Source organism: Piliocolobus tephrosceles, chromosome 18 (genome assembly GCF_002776525.5).
Source record: "Piliocolobus tephrosceles isolate RC106 chromosome 18, ASM277652v3, whole genome shotgun sequence".
Classification (NCBI taxonomy): Eukaryota; Metazoa; Chordata; class Mammalia; order Primates; family Cercopithecidae; genus Piliocolobus; species Piliocolobus tephrosceles.
The window spans coordinates 49,982,947-50,003,921 of NC_045451.1; the positions used below are offsets into that span (position 1 = coordinate 49,982,947).

The 20,975-nt window shown below is 39.4% G+C and overlaps 1 protein-coding gene across 2 annotated transcripts in view; it reads left to right on the plus strand.

Moving 5' to 3' along the window:
- Positions 1-20,975, plus strand: part of GAREM1 (GRB2 associated regulator of MAPK1 subtype 1) — a 197,154-nt gene that overhangs the window by 148,813 nt on the left and 27,366 nt on the right. For both annotated transcript variants that reach the window (XM_023207736.1, XM_023207735.1), the window contains exon 3: positions 6,985-7,115. In XM_023207736.1, the coding sequence (XP_023063504.1) occupies positions 6,985-7,115 (131 nt within the window). The remainder of the gene's footprint in view (positions 1-6,984; positions 7,116-20,975) is intronic.

Consider the following 20,975-nt stretch of genomic DNA (forward strand, 5'->3'; position numbering starts at 1 on the left):
ATCTGTCTTTCTGTCTTTCTTTTGTTTTTGAGACAGAGCTCTGTTGCCCAGGCTGCAATGCAATGATGCAATCTCAGCTCACTGCAACTTGTGCCTCCTGGGTTCAAGTGATTTTCCTGCCTCGGCCTCCCGAGTAACTGGGATCACAAGCATGTGCCACCACTCCAGGCTAATTTTTGTGTTTTTAGTAAAGACGAGGTTTCACCATGTTGGCCAGGTTGGTCTTAAACTCCTTACCTTCAGTGATCTGTCCGCTTCGGCCTGCCAAAGTGCTGTGATTACAGGCGTGAGCCACCACGCCTGGCCCATTTTCACTTCTAATGTCTTGTCTTGCCACTGCCCTGACCTATACTTTCCACTCCTTCCAGCAGGACACAGGTCAGCACACTGTGGCCTGTTTTCGTAAATAAAGTGTTTTGGAGCACAGCTGCTCTTGTTCACTTGTGTATTGTCTATGGCTGACTTTGCCCTACATGGCCAGAGTTGAGTAGTTATGAATAGAGACTGTTTAGCTCATGAAACCTAAAATATTTACAGAACAAGTTTGCCAACTCCTGCAACAGGAAGTCACGTGTGTATTGTGACCCAGTGTTTAAATATTACATTAAGAAAATATTTTATAGGTTTTAGCTGTTTCTATTTTAAGACATTTGTGGGGTGCAAGAAATGCAAAGTAGAGCTGCGTGCAGTGACTCACACCTGTAATCCCAGCACACTTTGGGAGGCTGACGTGGGCAGATTGCTTAGGCTCACAAGTTCAAGGCTGTCCTGGGCAACATGGCAAAACCCTGTCTCTACAAAAAATTACAACAATTAGCTGGGTGTGGTGGCATGTGCCTGTAGTCCCAGCTACTTGAGAGGGTGGCTTGAGTTTGGGGAGCCAGTGAGCCAAGATGGTACCACTGCACTCCAGCCTGGGCCATAGAGCCAGACATTGTCTCAAAAATAAGGATACGTAAGGTAGTATTTGGTTTTCAATAATTTAACATCACAGGAGAGTGTTTAAAATATAATATATGTACACAAATATGTAAATTAAAATCTTCCAGGACCACCTGAAAACACTGTGGAAAAGAGAAATTAACTGACAATTGGGTATTCACTAAACAATTAAAAGAACGAATGAAAGGAACCTATTCATCTGATATACTATATGCAAAAATGTTAAAAGTTGTAGCTTTTGGTCATGTTTAGCTGTTAGTTTTTTCCCTTGTTCTCTTATCTGTGTGTGTTAATCATTCTCAGTAGAATTTCTTATACATGATCCTGTGCATATGTGATTCTGAAGTCTTTCTGTCCAACAGGATGACAACACAGGTGATTATTCCACGTAATATGGACTCTGACCATACCAAAAGTGATTATTCATTTGTTCTATATGCCAAAGTATGTTTGAGGCTGTTGATAGTACAAGATCACAGACACAATAGAAAAATAATTAAAGAACAAGAACCCAAGTTAGGAGACAAGGGGATAAGGGTGGTTATATCAAAAACCAAGATTGTGTTATTTAAGCCAAAAAATCAGCAATCATGGCAAACAGGGCAAAAAGGAAAATAGGAATTCGAAAGCTCTTCTTATTTCATGAGAAGAAACATTTTTCTTTTGCAGGAAATACATCTTTTTCCCTAAGAGGATTCTGTCATGTAATCTTTAAGGACTCGAACAATACCTGCAATCACAGTTTTAAGGGAATGCAGAGATATTCGAGACCTGTACCTACTGTCCAGTATGACAGCCAGTAGCCACATGGAGCTGTGGAGCATTTGAAATGTGGCTAGTCTGAACTGAGGTGATCCCTAAGTGTAAAACATACACCAGATTTAGAAGACTTAATGCAAAACTGTGTATGTATATATATATATATACACACACACACACACACACACACACACACACATCATTAGTGATGTTTATATTGAATTTAGATGTATTGGTTTAAATAAAATGTGTTATTTAAATTTTACCTCTTCTCTTTAAATGTGGCTACTAGAAAATATATAATTGCACATGTATCTATATCTGCTAGATAGTCTATAGTGTAATGTTTGATATATTAGGGTGCAGGGATGCATCCTTGGCCTATGAGTACATTTCTGGAGGGACAGAATGGAATTTATTACAGACATGATGCTTTCAGGTAACCTCTTACCTCAGAGATTGAGCATCTCTGGACTACTTGCTGAGTGTTTGGCATACATATGAATCCCTGCATCTTGAGAACATTTTTCTAAAATATTGATCATAAAATTACAATAAATTAAACTTATTAAATACTCTTGGAAAGATACCACTTGCAGGTTTTCATGAAAGTATACCTGGCTTAATGATAGCTTGAATTGTGTTTATATTCCAAATCTATAATTTCTTTTGTTAATGAAAAAATTGGCCGGGCGCGGTGGCTTACGCCTGTTATCCCAGCACTTTGGGAGGCTGAGGCGGGCGGATCACGAGGTCAGGAGTTTGAGACCAGCCTGACCAACATGGTGAAACTCCATCTCTACTAAAAATACAAAAATTAGCCAGGAGTGGTGGCGTGCCTATAATCCCAGCTACTCAGGAGGCTGAGGCAGGAGAATGTCTTGAACCTAGGAGATTGCAGTGAGCTGAGATCGCACCATTGTACTCAGCCTGGGAGACAGAGTGAGACTCTATCTAAAAAAAAAAAAAGTGACCCAAGAAATGACAATCTTGAGAAGAGGAATAGAAGCTGGAAGTTGTTGAATGGTCACTCATGCTAAATACTTTGGATGCATCATAGCATTTAATCCTTATGGCAGCCCTTGAAGTGTCCCCATTTTACAGGTGAGGAAACAAGGCTCAGGTGGATTTGTAACTTGCCAGCACCACAAAACTTGAAAGTGGCAGAGTCTGCAGTTAAATTAGGCATCTGTCTAACTCAAACCAATCATATAAGAATGGAAAAACAGTTAAATCCATTATGAAATGCTGTGCAGACACGGGTGTCATTGTATGGGGAAATGCTCAGCTCAACGGGCAAGGGCATGGTATAAAACTGTAGAACACCATAATTGTTAAGAATGTGTGCATGGACCAGGTAAGAATAGAGACAAATGAAAAGTTCAACTTGTGACAGAATTTGTTTTAGTATATGTGCTGCCGAAGCAAGCACCAGAATTTGTTTAAATAAGTATTATTTTGAAATTGCCTTATTTTTTTAAAAAAGAAACTTATTTTTTGTCAAACAGTATGTACTGTAACATATTCATACTGTATATTCAAATGTATTATTCATACCCCTACATATTTCTACGTGGCATATTAGCTGTTCTTTCATGTCTGGGTTTATCCTCTGTGTTCTCCTTATCATCTTCCTCTTAACTCCTGAAAACTCCTCCCTCATGGTCCGTCACCAGCAAAACATCTATATCCTTAAAGCCTCCTCTGAAATTACTTTTATCTTGTTAAATCCAAACTTGGATATTCCCTGAGAGAAGCCCTTTCAGGTTGCAGCTCTGTTTTTTGCCCCAAAGTAGAGGAATGTAAGTGGTCTCTTTATTCTTCCTCATCACCTTTACCATTCCACTTCACAATTCCCTAAAACTCTTTGCTTTAAACCACTTGTCCACCAGGCTTTAAACCTCTTGTTCATCAGACTGTATCATCCACTACCCCATCATTGTTAGTTACCTGCCAAGCCTAGGATTCTGTCCTCACTGTGACATCATTTTAGTTCCTGGCTCACTGTTATTCTCTCCAGAAATACTTCTCTCCTTATCAAGGAGGGTTTTCCTTGGAAGTACGATCCTTTTAATACCCCTGGGCTTCTCAGTCCTTTAGCTGTTTGCCATCTCAACCTTTAGCAGACATGATCCCTCCTTAGACCACATCATCACCAACAACTCCATCCTTCCATTTTCTCAACTGCGTGCACTGACTTCTCTCCTCTGCATGGCTTTTGAGCTCACTCCCTCTAGGGTTCAAAACTCAATTCCATCAAAATCCGTGATCCATTGATCCCATTACTTTTTTCCTGGACCCCCTTCCCTCCCACCCAGGATCTTGTGCCCATTTTATCCAGCTCAGGGTCCATGTTCAGGTGGCATAATTGCTCCCTGTAACATCCTGACTCCTTTGCCCCTCTCACTTCTCATATTCACTTGGTAGTCTCAGCTCTAGCTGAATCCGAATCTCTGGCTACTTTGTGCCAGCCTCTGTGCATCTGACTTTGGCTGGACAAAAACACAACTGTACTCTGTGGTTTTACTTTTAATGAATGACCATGAATCTCAAGTAGGAACTTAAAAAATGCTGCCCAGCAATCATATTACGTTGTTCACTCTGACTGGACTTTTTAACAACCTTCTCCTCTTTCCTTAACCCTCTAACAACTCCTCTCTCAACCTTATTCTCAACGATACCTTCCTTCCAACTTTGGCTGGAAAAATTGGAAGCTTCCAACAGCTTCCACTGCTGCATCTTTTGGGGCTGGAGATGAACGACCTGTGCTCCTGTCTGAAGGCAACTCCTCCATTTCAACATCAGATGCACCTTCTCTGCCTGCTCAAGGATTGGGTTCCAGTCATTCCTCCTGTCATCATCTTGTCCCCCTCTGCTGGTCGTTCCCATCAGCATGCAAGCATGCTTGTTCCTTCTCCCATCATACTAAGGAAAATAAAAACATTCCCTACATCTCACTTCTGCTTCCTCTCAGTAGGCTCTATGCCATCTCTCTTCTCTATTTTATAGCAGAACTCCCAAAATATCGTCTGGTGTCCATTCTTATTATTTCTGGTTTCTCTCTTCCCAGGCTGCCTTCAATCCAGTTCAGCCAAGCTTTTGGCCTAGCTCTTCTGCTGCTCTTGTTGAAGTCCTCAATTAAATACAAGTTGCTGAATCCTACAGTTTTCAGTCCTCATTTCACTGTCCTGTAAGCAGCATTTGACATCCCCTCCCTGCTCATGGGAGGAATCAGATCACCTTGCTTCTTGGATGCACCCCTCTTGGTTTTCCTCTCACTCCCCTGGCCAGTCCTTCTCAGTCTCCCAGGATTCAAACCTTAGACCTCTTCTCTGTCCACACTCAAGCCCATGGTCATCATCATCAAAATGTCATGGCTTCAAATAGCATCTGTGTGCTGATGACCGCCAGATTTATTCTTTCCAGCCAGACTTCGCTCCTGACCTCTACACTTCTGTGTCTATCTAAGAACTTTTTGAACATCTCTGTTTGCATGTCCAATAGACATCTCAGACTTACCTGTCCAGACTGAACCCCTGATGCTCCCTTCACCCTCCAGAGTTGCCCCGTCTCAGTCAATGTCAGCTCTGTTCAGAGTTGTTCAGGACGGAATCCTCACACTTTCTCACCACTTCCCAGCCCCTACCATGTCATACCCGAATTATTGTAGGAGCCTTCTACCTGGTGTCATTTTCCTCTGTGCCTTGCACCTTTATAATCTTCTCAACATGCCAGCTAGAGGGACCCTTCTGTAGCATTGGTTAGATCACCTCCTCTCTGCTCAAATCCCCATTCCTCTCAAGTGAAGAGTACAACTCTTTAAAGGCTGTATATAGTCTGCCCACCTGCTACTGCTCTAACTTTCTTTTCCCTCTTCCCTTATCGCACTCCAGCCATAGTGGCAGTACACCAGGCAGGCACCCCACCCACCTGAGAGTCTTTGGGCAGACTATTGCCTAGTCTTAGAATTCTGAGACCTCTACCTGCAACTACCAAGCACTACCCTCCCTTACCTACACCAAAGGTCACCATCTCAGCAACACTGACTGTTCTCCCTGCACTCTCCATCCCCCACACCCTGCCCTAAATTTAATAGCACTTCTCACCTTCTACCGTGGTATACTCTTACTCGTGTATTATAGTATCCATCTCCTGCTGGAATGTAAGCTTTGGGAGAACAGAGATTTGTGTTAATTCCATTAATTGATGGATCTCCACCATGTAGAATAATGTCTTCATCTAGTAGATGCTTAAAAAATTGTGTTGAGATTATGAATGAAAGCTTTCCTGTTTCTGCTTGAGAGATCTGCCCCATGATAGCTTTTAATTCCTTTTATGTTTCTGGAGTATTATATTATAGCCAGGATTCAGAAAACAACTACTAAGAAACACTGTATCCCTGACATGATTGCGTATGGTCTTGATTCCAAACTGAAAACAGTTCTTCTCAAATGCTGCGGCAGGGTCCCAGATACTGAAAATGTAAACAACATGATAGATCCTTGATCTTTTAGGAATATGTTCAAAGTTCTTCATAAATCCTGTGAATTGTGGAGACCGTGATATGGTCTACTCGCATGAATTTCATATATAGCAGTAAAAGGAGAGAAAGGAGCCACATGGAGCTCCAGAGGCTGAGTGGCCGGTGGGCTCAGTGGTTGGGAGGAAGCTCACCAGACAGCTGTCTGCTGCTGCTCCATGCTTCTGCCTCAGCAGCATCACACATTACAGCAGCTCATGAGCCCTAGACATGACCTGCATATTGTTGTAACCAAGAATATGAGTTATGTGAAAGCCAGGAATCCATTATATCGTTTTGTTCTATTTGCAAAAAAATGTAAATACTAATTTTAAAAACTTAGCTCTCCCAGGCTTCTAAGACTTGGTTTTAGAATGTAAATGTGTGGTTCTTACTACAACTGATGGGCAAGGTAACTTCAATGTTTAACTTACTGTTAAAAACAACCATTTATAACAAAGTGAGTTTTCACTTTGATATCAAACAGCAAGTAAGCATTCATTCAGTTTGATTTTGGACATCTAGGAATAAACTCTGAACGTAAATAAAAAGAATGCAGTTTATTTTCATTTTAAAGCTGATTTTAAAATCTATCTACCTTCTAGTTTAATGGAACCTACCATAATGCCTTTTATAAAAAAATTAATGATGAACAGGAATCTTTGACAAGGAAGGGCTGGACTAAAGAGAGAGGATGCTGTTGCCATGGTAACAGCAGTCCAGCATAAACATCTTAGATCTCTTCTGTTTATCATGTGTTTTAGGGCAATTCAAGCTGCTGGAACAAGACCGAGATATAAAGGAGCCAGTGCAATATTTCAACAGTGTGGAGGAGGTGGCTAAGGCATTTCCTGAACGCGTGTACGTCATGGAGGATATCACATTCAACGTGAAGGTAGCTCTTGAAGCACCAAATATTTACATTCACTAAAGATAATTTAACTTTCAAGTCTGAATATACACAATAAGTGTTCATCTGTGTCTCCCAGGAGAGTTTCACCTTCCTAATGGGTTAGTGGCAGTAGCCAAAAACCACGTATATTGTAGCTGCCCTGACTCCCTGACTGCTTCTGTATTTATTAGTGTTATCTTTTGTTAGAATTTAAAACTGATATCTGAGTTCAAAACTGTAGCTGTTGAGGCAGATAAGTGATATATTTTTTTTTAATTTGGACTTCATTTCCTAATATGTAACAGTGTTTAGCCAGATCTCCACTTCTGGGAGCAAAAGGGATATGATGAAACTAAAGAATACCAAGCACTTACTTAAAAATAAAGAAAGAATAAAATACAGAGAAAGAATATGTTTCTAAGCATTGCTTGAAGTCAGCATGTATTCATTCCATTTTTTGTGGACTATCTATTTCACTATACACAAAGAAAACTGATGTCGCCCAGAGAAAAGCTATATAGTGTTTGCTGTGCTCCATTTGTTCTGCATTTTTAAAGGGACAGTACAGTCCCTGTCCAGATGTTGAGCGAGGTTCTTTGACTAGACTTGCTACTGAAGAGGGACTGACCAGAGAAGCAAGCCACCAACCAGGCCCATCGTATTGCCTGCAAATCCTCTACGTTTTCTCCAGCAATGCCCACAGTTATAAAACACTTTAGAAAGTGTTCACATTGAAGGGGTTTTCTCCTTAATGTCATTTCAGCCCAAAGTCCACCTAAATCACATTCTCTGAACATTTCAAGATTTAGAGGGGCAAGATTCCTATTTCTTAGAAATCCACTCTATGTGAGAAACAGACTACATGGTGTCTTGGCCCAAGAATGCAGCAGTGTCTTTGTGGATGAGTCACTCCACCCACACTCTTCAGGAAAGGGAGGAGATGTCCAGAACAGCCCCTTATTGGAGAAATGGTTCTGCCCATTTCATTGTCTAAGCTAAGTCATTTCTTCTTCCAGTTCTAAAATACAGCTGCTTTGGACTACGCTCTTTTAGTTTTATTATTAAGATGAGTGAGATTTTATATTTTGTAAAAATCTTTACTAAGTAAATTATGCTTATATACAAAAATATTTATCATTTTTAACTTTTTCAGTGGCCCTAGACACTAGCGGTCAAGACAGCTTGCATTTGTTTACAGTGAAAACTTGTGCGAACATGTTAATTTTTAAAGATACCTAGACTCATTGGTCAGAAGTTAAATCCTATTCCATTAGTATTTTGATATGATTTAAATTTCTCCCTAAAACATATTTAGAATTCTCTAAATGAAAAAAAAGAAGTTTTTTAGAAAGGAAAGTTAGTAGTTTTAAACTCCTTTCTAGAAAAATATTTCATTTGCTAATAAACAATAAGAAATCCAATGTGAATTTTAAAGTGATTTTTAAAGATTTTCTCCAGTATTAAAATGTAGCATTTCCATCTTTTGTCACATATTGCTCATGTATACTGTTTTTTAAAAATGCCTTTAGCAGCTTTTCTTGGTGAATTTGTATTAAATCAGGAATGACTGCAAGGATAATACTGAAATTTATACATTTTGTTAAAGTTCTTTTTTAAATATAGAGTACCATGACTGAATGTATTCATTAAAATGTGTTTGATAGAGAATATCATGTAAGAGTTCAAAGGCACAGTTAAGTGTGTGAAATGTGAGCTTATAGCATCCATAAAACTAATTGGATTTGGGTTGAGTTCCGTGCTGTGCAAACATAAATATTTAATATTTCTAGTCTGTTACTTACAGAGTTTTAAGGTGCCATCACCTCTAGCTTGCATGAGTCATTAAAACATTATTCAATTCTGTTCAAAGAAAGATTGTTATAGGAACCTCAGGAAATTTACATGAAGATTTACACAAAATGTTTTGTGCTTAGTGATAAACACACAAGTAAATAAATAAACTAAGGATAGTTATCGAAAAGTTTGTCTGGATACTACCTAGACCAAAAATAAAGGCTGGAAGTCATGGTCTTCTTTAATTAAAAATAGACTGGATTAAGCCAGGGCGTGGTGGCTCATGCCTGTAATCCCAGCACTTTGGGAGGCTGAGGCGGTTGGATCACCTGAGGTCAGGAGTTCGAGACGAGCCTGACCAACGTGAAACTCCATCTCTACTAAAAATACAAAAATTAGCTGGGCTGGTGGCACACACCTGTAATCCCAGCTACTTGGAGGGGGGTGCTGAGACAGGAGAATCGCTTGAACCCAGGAGGCAGGGGTTGCGGGGAGCTGAGATCGCACCACTGCACTTCAGCCTGGGCGATAGAGTGAGACTCTGTCTCAAAAAAAAAAGAAAAAAGACTGGATTATTGTGTCTGTGTGAGAACTAAGAACTAAGCAGGGGAGGAGTTAAAGAAATGGGATTTTGGTTATTCTCATGGAGAAGGTGGGAAAAAATTAAAAACAATACTCTTTACTCATAAATGTAGCTATTATCCAAGAAGCAGTTTTTTAAAGAAAGATTTCAAACCTCCTTAGAAGATTTCACCCTCTGTCCTCTACTTCAGATACAGCATAAATTAAACCAAAAGGATAAACCACTGAGAAAAGCACTTGCAGTTAAAAATTGATAATTATCTGGCATCATGATAGTCAAAAGACATAATTATTATTAGAAATAAATATACATATATATTTTGATATATGTATTTACAAGTCCAACTGAAATTAATCATAATGAGAATATAAAATAAAGCAAAAGTATTGAAAGAATGGGAACTCTAGTTCTGGGTTTCTTCCCAAACTGTAGCAAAATTTAAACTTCAAATTTTAAATGTACTGGCGAATACTAGTACTTTTTATACATTTGTTTAAAAATGAAACATTATTTTTAATTTGGAACTAAAATTTGTCTTTAAAAGATACCTTGATGTGTTGAAAACTACCTGCTTGAGTGCCCCCATCATTGATTAACTGCATGAAATGAATTCATATGTATTAAGTGTTTAATTCTTTAACTAGCACATATATTTTGAGCAGCTACTATATGCCCAGCACTGCTCCAGGCAGTGGGGCTGAATAGTGAATATGCAACTCCCTCACTGCATGGAGATTAGTCTAATAGGGGAGGTAGATGATAAATACATAAACAAGCATTAATATTATCTCCAAGTAGAGATACCAAGAATCAATTGGATCTGCAGGCCAGGAGCTTAGATAATAGGCTCAGAATATATAGCTGGGACTCATCATCTTCTGGAAGACATTTGAAGCCATGGGTCTAGTTGATTTTACCTATACCAGTGGTTCTCAATCAGGAGTGACTTTGTCCCTCAGGGGACATTGGCAGTGTCTGTACACAGTTTTGATTGTCATGACTGTGGGGTGGAGGATGTTACTGTTATCTAGTGGGTAGAAGGTGGGGTTGCAGCTGAATGTTCTGTGATGCACAGGACAGGCTCTTATAACAAAGGATTATCCAACCCAAAATGTCCGTAGTGCCAAGGTTGAGAAGCATTAACCTAGAGACAAGATTAAAAGGAGAAGAGCTCTGAGGACTGAGCCCTGGAGTACCCCAGCAGTTGGGGGTCTAGAAGAGAAGACTGGATGGAATAGCAGTGAGGTAGAAGGATGGCTGGGAGCATATCGTGTCCCAGAAGCCAAGATTCAAGAAGGAATGAGCAACTGTGTCAAATGCTACTTAGTAATTGAATTAGATGAGGACTGAGAACTAACCATGAAATTTAGCGAAATGTGAAGGTCATTGGTGGCCTTGATAGGAAGCAAATAATAATCAGCTCTGAGACTGGAAAGTGAGTTAACCAGGACAGTACAGTGGGATGGTCCTAGAGTTTTGTCAAGGTAAGTTTCAAGTTAGATTACTCAGCACCACCCTTTCTTTCTTCCAGCCATTTTCAGCTCCCTCGATGCAGGTATAGAGTAGAAAAAGAGCTGAGTTTGATCGGAGTTGAGGTTCTCCCAGTCAGTATAGCAGAGATCAGAAAAGATGTTGATGGAGTGTTCCATAGAGCGAGTGACAGGTCGCACTGAGCCATGGAATCCTCACTGGGGGCTGGGTGCGGTGACTCATGCTTGCAATCCCAGCATTTTGGGAGGCCAAGGCGGGCGGATCACTTGAGGTCAAGAGTTCGAGACCTGCCTGGCCAATATGGTGAAACCCCGTCTCTATTAAAAATACAAAAATTAGTTGGGAGTGGTGTGCCCGCCTGTAATCCCATCTACTCGGGAGGCTGAGGCAGGAGAATTACTTGAACCCAGGTGGCAGAGGTTGCAGTGAGCCGAGATTGCACCACTGTATTCCAGCCTGGGTGACAGAGTGAGACACCATCTCAAAAAACAACAACAAAAAAAGAAGTATCCCTACTGGCTAACCAAGTGTGAATAGAAGTGTAGCCCCAATGAAAATTGGACTTATGAGATAGATATGTTTGAGAAAATGAGATGCAAAATAGGAGGTGGTGGTAGAGTATAAAACTCTTGAAATTTAACTTTAGGCGGTAGGGTCGGTAATGACAGGAGTATCTCTATTTTCCAATCTAAGTATGTCCATTTGAGTGAGCAGCTGAGGTAGTAGAAACAGAAAATGGAGATGAGAGAGTCAAGAAAATAAAAGGCTATGTGGGCAGGATACCTCTCACTGATAATTTGTTTATATCTCCTCTAATCCCTGCAAAGCTAAAGGAATTCCAAGTTTTGGGAATAGCAGTCACCTATCTCTTTCACATTTTTTTTCTTTATCCATCTGGTGTTTAGTTTTCAGGGTAAGAATATTGTTTTTGTTTACTTGCTTTCCTGCATATTTGTGGTTTTTTTTTTTTTTTAACTGTAATAGGCTTTTTCTCTCTTAATTATCTCTCTTAGTTTTTTCATTAACCACCTTTCTTCTCATGTTTACTTCCAAAGTCAGAAGATGTCCTCTTTCTGAGTTGCCCATTCCAACTGAAGGCTCATACCCCTCCTTTTAATAATAAAAACAGCTGCACTAACAATTTTAAAGCCATATATTTTTCTTCAAGCAGGCCACCGTGATCTAAAGAGTGAGTTGGACTGTACAGTGGCTCAGGCTCTGAACTCAGAGCTGAGTTCAGAACCCTGTGCCAGGCATTGACTCTGACCATGGGTGGGTCACACAACCTGAGCCCACAGTGTCTTCACCTACAAAATGGAACTGATACTGCCCACCTCATAGATTTGTCATCAGAATTAAGTAAAGTAACGCACTCAAGTACTTTGCAAATATCTAGTAAGGGAGCTGGCAAGCTAGTCTGTGGGCAAACTGCCTGTTTTTGTAAATAAAGTTTTATTGGAACAAAGCCATGTCCATGTGTTTATGTATTGTCTATGGCTGCTTTCATGCCAACAGCACAATTAAGTAGTTGCAGCGGAGACTATATAGCCTATAGAGCCTAAAATTATTGCTATCTTGACCTGTAAGATAAGGTTTGCCAATCCTTGGTTCAGAACATAAAATCATAAAAAATTAAGTTTCACATTTAAAAAATTCCCACCACAGATTAAGATTATTTCACTTACTCCTTCTGTTTCTTTTCTTTTCTTTTTCTTTTTTTTTTTTTTTTTTTTTTTTTTTTTTTTTTTTTTTTTTTTTTTGAGACAGAGTCTCACTCTGTCACCCAGGCTGGAGTGCAATGGTGTGATCTCAGCTCACTGCAACCTCCACCTCCCAGGTCCAAGTGATTCTCCTGCCTCAGCCTCCCGAGTAGCTCGGACTATAGGTGTGCGCCACCATGCCTGGCTAATTTTTGTATTTTTGCTGGAGACGGGGTTTCGCCATGTCGGCCAAGCTGGTCTTGTACTGACCTCAAGTGATCCACCCTCCTTGGCCTCCCAAAGTACTGGGATTACAGGGGTGAGCCACTGCGCCTGGCCTGTTTTCTCTTACCCCTCCTCTCCCCTTCCTTCCTCTCCCTCCCTCTTTCTCTGTTTCTTTTTTTCACCTGTCTTATTTCTCTCTCTCTCTCTTTCTCTTTCTTTTTTTAAAGAAACATGCTGCTTTGTCACTCAGGCTGGAGTACAGTGGCGCCCTCATAGCTCATTGCAGCCTCGAACTCCTGGGCGCAAGTGATCCTCCTGCTTCAGCCTCCTGAATAGCTAGGACTACAGGCATGCACCACCACACTTGGCTGATTTTTAAAATTTTTCTGTAGAGATGAGCATCTCACAATGTTGCCCAGGCTGGTCTTGAATACCTGGCCTCAAGCAATCTTCCCGCCTCAGCCTCCCAAAATACTGAGATTACAGGCATGAGCCACCATGCCTGGCCTGCTTACTCTTCATGTAATACTTTCTCCCTAGTGACTTACTGTTAACAACTCAGTACATAGTAGCTGTTCTTTGTTGTGGTTTTGAAATACCGCTTGACTTCAAATCCTTTTTTGGAGACCTTACTACACTACTAACTACTGAATTATTTTAAATGTCTTCCAGCCTTTCAAAGCCCAATAAAGATGAGAAAATTTACCCTGCCTGCTTTTCCTGCCATCAAAATAATGACTAACAAATTAAGTTTTAATTTAAGTTCTATCTTTACTGTGACAGTTATAGAGAGAGAGGGAGAAAAGGGTGGCCTTCGATTTGGCACTGGGTCCGAGGCATCGTGTCTTCACTGATGTAATCCAGAAGCTTTCTACAATAAAATTACGACTCTCAAGTCTGAGAGCCCAAATACCCTAATCTGGATACTATAATGTTGCTATTTTAGCTCCAGCTAGCTAGTGAGAGCCATACTTTCAGCTGTTCCAGCATAGATTTCCCCAGAGGCAAAGTAACAAGTTTACATTGTCTCCATTAGAGAAAGTTGCCCACTCAGGAATGTGACGTTCAGTCAGATGTGGCATACAGTCGCTGCCTCTGCCTGCCTAGACCTCTTCAGAACCACTTCCGTCCTGTGTGCATCGTCTGGCCAGGAGCTGAGGTGACAGCCCTGTCACCGGCATATCAGCTTCTGATTACTGCTTGGTACCTGCTGTGGGCTGGGGTGTCAGTGCCTAGCAGCAGAGCCACTGTATTGTGGGGAGAAGGATTTCAGCGGTACCTTTTCTTTGGATATTGATAAGGTGATGCTGTGATACACGTATCCAATGTGGAATGATTGAATCAAGCTAATTAACATTTCCATCACCTCTCAATACTTATTTTCCCCTCATTCTACCTGGAACATGTACCCTTTGACCAGCATCTTCCCATTCTCCCCACTCTCCAGCCTCTGACAGCCACCATTCTCTCTGTATCTAAGAGTGTGATGTTTTCAGTTTCCACATATAAATGAGACCATGTGGTATTTGTCTTTCTGTGCCTGGCTTATTTTGCTTTAGCATAATACCCTCCAGGTTCATTCATATTGCCACAGATAACATGATTTTCCTCCTTTTTAAAGCTGAATAGTATTCCATTGTGTATATATACCCAGAGGTGCCTCTTTTTAATTGGAGAAAACATCATATAAGTTTCAGAGAACTTAAGTGAAAAAACTAGAGCCTTGCAGTACTAAGAAACGTGACCAAGAGTAAAATGATAAAATACTATATAAATTATCCAACAAGACTAGGAAGTTTACAGACTTTGAGTTGTTATAATCATCACAATTGAGATCTGGAAAGGCCCTTCCACGTTGCCTAATCCTACTTCTTCTAGCAAATATGAAAACTGAGAAACAGCTATGTTAGCTTACTTCATTGATTCATGTGAAGCCACAAAATGACTCAGCAGCAAAGCCCAGCATAGAAACCAGGTCTCCTAATACAATCCAGTCACCTCTCTGCTCCATCACACTCTGTGGATTTGAGATAAGGCCCAAGATTGTGATCAGAATGTACTTTCACTTTGACACAATAGCTTGTACAGTTTAATTTATTTTCCTTTTTAAAAAATACAAACATGTTTAATCATTATGGCATGTAGTACGGTATAACCAAAATCCTTCTGTCATTTGTATTTCTGAAATATTTATGGTCTGACACACAGGATTTGGCAGCTTTTATGAATGTTATACATGTACCTTTTTATATCTTATTAATAGTAAAGTATGGTGCCAGTATTTAAAAAATAAAATCTTGCAACTTATATGAACAAAAGTTCTCTGAAATAGGAATTTGAAGGAAAGACTCTTCCAATGAAAAATTTGCAGACTGTGGAGAGAGAGCCTTCAGTGTAAAATGAAGATGCAATTTCAGAGAACAAAGGGAGGGTCCCAGGTTTTATAGCAACAGTGCCCACTCAAGTTCTCAGTCAGGTCCATATAGCAAGTGAAGGACTGAAACACAATTAGTTGGTGCTGCTGAGCCCTGATTGGCTGAGGCTGGTGAGTTCTAATTGGTTGGTTCGCATTAGCTCTGAAAGTCCCGAAATTGAATGGAGGCATGGGTTTTCCAGGAGCTCGGAGCACATGTGTGACCTCCAGTCAGCAAATGGTTGGTTGGCTGTCTTTTAAATTTAGACCCAGTTAGCCACTCAGGATCCATCTTAGAGGATTGGCTCTTTCATGTTCACATTTGTTCACACTTACTTTGATCTTTTCACTCTATCAATATCAATGTAGTTTCTGATTATTTAAACATCACATGTCAGAATGAACTCCTTCAAACTCCATAAGGTCTTAACCCAGAATTTTTAGAGTGCTAACCAGTATTAATAAAGCAGCAAGACCAGAGGTTGGGTTCTTATATTGTTGCTTGAAGCAGTGTTAAAGATACACCGACATGACTAAAATGCATTGCTGAATAAATAAGCACAGATTTTAAAGTTTAATATGATTAACGCAACTTAATACCAAACTCTGAATGTCTTCCAAGACTTCCAAGTTACTGAAAAGCAGCCAGTATATTTTCTCAAGTCGTAGATTTGATGCGATCCATGTGCCTTTTATTTTAACATATTAGTTACACTTTTAAAAGTTGCTATCTGAAAAAGTGCTGAAAAAATGAAGACCTCTCACTTCTGCTGACCAGTTAGACTGTGCCTTCTTTTTTTTTTCGGGGGATGGAGTTTCACTCTTGTTGCCCAGGCTGGAGTGCAATGGTGCAATCTCAACTGACCACAACCTCCGCCTCCCGGGTTCAAGCAATTCTCCTGCCTCAGCCTCCTGCGTAGCTGGGATTACAGGCATGCACCACCATGCCTGGCTAATTTTGTATTTTTAGTAGAGACGGGGTTTCTCCATGTTGGTCAGGCTGGTCTCAAACTCCCGGTCTCAAGTGATCTGCCCACCTCGGCCTCCCAAAGTGCTGGGATTACAGGTGTGAGCCACTGCGCCCTGCCTATGTTACTTTCTTTATTCATTTTAGCAGAACAAACTACAGACTGGACCGCTTGTGATTCTACTCTTGTTATAACTATTTATGCTCTGCCATCCTCCTGGTCATGTTTTGTCTTTGAAAACACAAAAATAGTTTATTAATAGACTTTGCTCTGCATACATGGGCCATCCTGTGGTTGTCCTGTAAAATCATACAAGCTAGTAGTACTGAAACATTTAGTATTCTTCAGGGTTTTTTGTTTTGTTTTCAGAGTGTAGTTCAGTTGTAACTCACCATTCCTCTTTTAAAATGTGATTCTTAGTTTCTGTCTCAAGAATTCAGAAAAGGAGTCATGCGTTTTAAGTTTATAATAATGCCAGAGAGACCATCTTTTCCTGTGATTTTTCAAAATGGGTAAGAATTACTTGCTCCAGCATTTTCTACCTACTCTCTGGAGTCTTTAGGGCATGAGTAGTTCTAGCTAGCCAGTTTTTGGAGTAACTGTGAATGTTAACAGAATTCTGTCCAAAATGACTATAATTTCCTTTCAGTATTTTATAATACATTTTCTACTATCTTAAAGACAGTACTTGAACAAAATTTAAACTTACCACTGTCTCCTGTTTTATAATTGATGAAAGCACTCAGCCCCACTTGAGATGAGTACAACTTTTGCCTTTATATGTGGAGACCATCAGCCCTGAGAATTTTATATTTTATGGTCTCATAATTTAATTTTTTAAAATTTTTATGTTTAAAAACCTTTAAAGGTTTGTTGTCTTGTTTGCCTCTTGTGTCTTTTTCAGAATATCTTTCTTAACAGTCCCTATTGTTAGTTTAATTTTTCACTTCAGTTTTGCTAAGGCTGTAAATTGGCAATCATGTTTAGTGGAGTTTTAGGAATCAGTACGGACCTCACAGGCTTTCACCATAAGCCCTAACATCAACAACATCCCATCATTTTGGTTAGCTCACTGCCTCGTTCTTGGCTATATTCCAGAGAGGTCAGAAATTATTGATTCCTGCGCAACCTGAATTTCGTCAGATGTAAAAAGGAATATTTAAAATGAAAATGGAATGTATTTAGATATAGCCACTTTTTATTTTCCAGTTTTTCAAAATTATATGTTTCCTTTAGGGTGAGTCAGATGTCATTATTTTCAAGATCCATACAGAATGATAAATTGGATACAATTGCGAGGTTAATTATTTCAGTGTTTGAAGATAGCTCTGCTTTTTTTGTCTTCTGAGATTTTGGGCCCTCTGAAAACCTACCAGTTGGCAAGCCCTCTGCTATGGCATCACAAATGAAACCTTTGCCGTTGTACTTGTCATTCTTGCCCTATTTTGTGTTAAAAAAAAAAAAAAATATATATATATATATATGTATACACTACGATTAACATTTATCTTAACTCTTAATGCAATTTTCTTTCATTTGCTGTCATTCTCCTAAAATAAAGAGTAATAAAAATTTAATTTGGGAAGACATAACATAATACTAATGAAATATTGTCTATATAACCTATATATCAATCAGATCATTCCTGATTTTATCTTATGAGTTGGAATTTTAACCTCTTACATGTTTGAACAATTGTTATTAGAACAATTGTTAGAGAACAGATTTCCTATTGCCAGAACCTTCAGAGAGAGAGAGAGAATGTGTGCACGTCCACAAGCTTAAAATTTTATGTCAGTGTTTTAAAATGTTTCTTGACCATGGGATATTAATTCTGAGCGGTATTATGAGCAGTAAAAAGTAAAACCCTGATAGTTTCCTGGATTAGACCTATTAGAGTTGTTTAGATAACACACTTCGAATTACTTCCTCTCAGGAAACACTGAAACTGGAAATGTTAACCAGACACACATACGGAAGCACTTAGACAGAATGCATTGTTTCTTTTGCTATTAAAAAGAGAGGGAAGAAATTATGCAAATAAATTACATCTGTAGAAACCTGAGGAGACTATTTGGCTCTACTGCTAAAGAAAGAGCAGTTATTTATGAGATTTTTCATCTGTCACTGGCAGTGACCACAAAATTGGTCAGTACGTTAGTTTTATAATTTATTCAGGGCTAATTGCTAGCTTAATAATGACTTCAGAGTTGGAAGCATGGGATTGCAGATTGTTCTCACGTATGTTACGCATTTTTATGTATGAGAGTAAGAGTAAGTTACTTAAGAAGTACACACCTACACGAAAATGTAGACAAAACTGTTGAATGTGCCCAGATAGTGACATTTAGTAAGGATAACTTTGATCTGCTTATTCTGTATGTGTACTGTCGAGTCTCAAAAACTGGTGAACATTATCTTTCAGTTCACTTGCTGTGCAGTACTTCACTAGACTTATTTCTTAATTCTGGAAGGTGTATGTTTATAAAGATAAATTAGGAAAAATTTAGTAAATATTGATTTAAACAGATAGAAACATATTTTTTAGTTTCCGGATCCCTGTCTGCATCTTCATCCCTGTCTCCATCCCTCTCTCCATCTTTATTCAAATGGGTGACTCGCCAAGTTTTTCACAAAGTTCTAATAAAAAGGAAGTATAACAGTGCAGCTGAGAGTTTTGCAGACTAGACTATTCTAAAATGGTATATTTTGAATTATTTCCATATGTTCACATCCTTTGGGATATAATTGTAATGATATTTCAGGCTCTATTCTGGCATTAAGTTTTATTCTGGGATAACATAGTCAATAAAAACATGAACGGTATTCAGTACAGAGAGAAGGATAATTCTTAGAAGTAGTGGTTTGGGCTTGAACACAGTAGGAAATGAAAACTTAGAAATCCATGTGAAAATACAGAGATGTGAAAGGCAATGTGAAACAATTAAAAGAAGTAAAATGGTTTGTTAATAAAAATAAGAGGGTAACGATGGCCTCCATTTATTGAGAGCCTACCATGTGCCAAGCACTGTAAGCATTTGTTTACATACATTCACTTAGCCTGCAAAATAGATGGTGGTGTTCCATTTTATAGGTGAGGAACCTAAGGCTCAAAAAACTAAAAGCATTTTGTCTCTGGTCACTAGACTCTAAAGGCAAGATTCAAACTCAGCTTGTAGTTTAGCTAATAGTATTGTACCTGTCAGTTTCCAAAGGCCATGGTTCTTTTCATCCATCTATACCCAGTATCAGCAAACCTTTACTGCAAAGGAACAGAGAGCATGTATTTTACAGTTTGCAAGCTGTACAGTCACTGTTGCAGCTATTCAGCACTGCCATCATAGCGTGTAAACAGCTATAGACTATTTATAAATGAATGGGTGTGGCAGTGTCCCAATAAAACTTTATTTACAGAACCAAGTCATGGGCCAGGTTTGGACTGTGGGTAGTAGTTTACTGACCTTTGATCTATATTTTTATAAGTTTAACTAGATGCTGGTTGCAAGTAAAAGCCTTAGGGATAAACCGAAAGCTAAAATTGATAGCAGATGATTCTTGGTGACCTAAGTCAGGAGATAAAATAACTGAAACCAGGACCCAGGCAGAGCAGCCTGTTCCTCTAGTCCCAGCCACTTGGGAGGCTGAGGCAGGAGGATCACTTGAGCCCAGAAATTGAAATACAGCTTGAGCAGCATAGCAAGACCCAGTCTCTTAAAAAAAAAAAAAAAAAAAAAAAGCCGAGAAAAAAATAATAATAATAACTGAAAACTTGAAACTGCAGGTCCTATGGAAAAGGAAAGCCCTCGTATGTGTCAAGCACTGTCATTTACACATGATATATTAGCTCTAAACAAACAAAAACTCTAAGCTATATTCTTCAAAACTGTCAAAGCCTTAGAAACAAGGCCAAGAAATTCACAGATCAGAAGACTAGAGGCGATGTAGTATCCTGGCTTGATCCTGGGATATCAAAATAACACTCATGGGAAAAAACTGGTGAAATCCAAATAAAACTTATACTTTATGTAACAGTATTGACTAATGTAAATTTCTTAGTTTTGATAAACACGCCATGGTCACATAAGATGTTAACAGAAGCTAGGTAAAGGGTATACAGGAACTTTCTGTACTGCCTTTGTAACTTTTCTGCAAATCTGAAATTATTCCAAATAAGAAGCCACCCGGGCACGGTGGCTCACGCCTGTAATCCCAGCACTTTGGGAGGCTGAGGCAGGCAGATCACAAGGTCAGGAGTTCAAGACCACCCTGGCCAATATGGTGAGACCCTGTCTCTACTAAAAATACAAAAATTAGCTGAACATGGTGGCACGTGCCTGTAGTCACAGCTGCTTGGGAAGCTGAGGCAGGAGAATCACATGAACCCAGGAGGCGGAAGTTGCAGTGAGCCAAGATCACACCATTGCACTCCAGCCTGGGCGACAGAGCAAAACTCCATCTCAAAAAAAAGCTTTATTTACCTTCCTAGGCTTGAATTTAGATCCCTAGCATCTATGTTAGAACCAGATGAATACTGAAGTACTAAAAGTAAACACAGTTAGGTTGAGATCTTGTTAAAAAAAAAAATAGCAATACTTATCTGAATCATCCAAAATGGACTTTAAGCCTTAGCAGCATATATTCCTGTTAAAACAATATTGTGCTGTCATTTCTGTACTTATAATGTCTCCT